Source organism: Acanthamoeba castellanii, assembly GCF_000313135.1.
Source record: "Acanthamoeba castellanii str. Neff unplaced genomic scaffold scf7180000084743, whole genome shotgun sequence".
In the NCBI taxonomy this organism is placed as follows: Eukaryota; Discosea; order Longamoebia; family Acanthamoebidae; genus Acanthamoeba; species Acanthamoeba castellanii.
Genome location: NW_004457410.1, coordinates 177,878 through 178,654, shown reverse-complemented (window position 1 = coordinate 178,654; position 777 = coordinate 177,878). Strand labels below are relative to the sequence as shown.

General features: G+C 61.9%; 1 protein-coding gene across 1 annotated transcript in view; it reads right to left on the bottom strand.

The window, feature by feature from the left end:
* Window positions 1–777, bottom strand: part of ACA1_178200 (SPRY domain containing protein) — a gene marked incomplete at both ends in the record, with an annotated part of 2,498 nt that overhangs the window by 837 nt on the left and 884 nt on the right. The window contains 3 exons of the mRNA XM_004338136.1: window positions 68–148; window positions 331–423; window positions 517–643. Of these exons, the coding sequence (XP_004338184.1) occupies window positions 68–148; window positions 331–423; window positions 517–643 (301 nt within the window). The remainder of the gene's footprint in view (window positions 1–67; window positions 149–330; window positions 424–516; window positions 644–777) is intronic.

The following is a 777-nucleotide window of genomic DNA, read 5'->3' as shown; positions in this document are numbered from 1 at the left end:
GCCCGCCCTCGACATATCGATCTACCAAGCATCGAGCCATTGGGAGGCAGCGAGGAGCGGGTTGCACCTGGAGCTTGTCGAGGCGTATCTCCCAGTAGTGCTTGCCACTGTGCACGCTTGCCGTGTCGATCAGCACACGAGAGGTGCCCTGCGCGATACCCACGCACACGATTGATTGATCGCAACACACGCACACGCGCGCGCACACACACACACAACACAACACAACACACACACACACACACACACCACAACACACGATACACGCATTAGTGACACCTGCACACGCTCTTCCTCGCCTGGTGGGTGGGTGATGCAGAGAGTGGGCACCTTGGTGGCCACGGTGGCCACGGTGGCTGTGGAATCGAGGACGAGGTTCTTGTGGCAGAGCTCCTTGGAGAAGCGGGCTTCTCCCCCGTTGCCCTGCTGCCACTCGTGCCGTGTGAGCCAATGGACCCGCTACCATTGATTTTGGCGCGCGCGGGGGGGGGGTAATGGGGGAAATGGAGCGGGTACGGGGTGGGCCAGGAGGTCGATGAGGGAGGGGATCTGGTAGAACTCGGCCTCGATCTGCAGCTCCCTGCGGATGAGCGGGTCCTCCGGCACCAGCAGGCTCCCCGTACGCAGGAAGTTCAGAATGTACCTAACCCCCCCCCACCACGACCAGCCACCACCACGACCAGCCACGCCACCAGCCACCACGCGTACCACCACCCAGCCACCCGAATGCCATGTCATGCACCAACCACACACACACACACACACACACACACACAC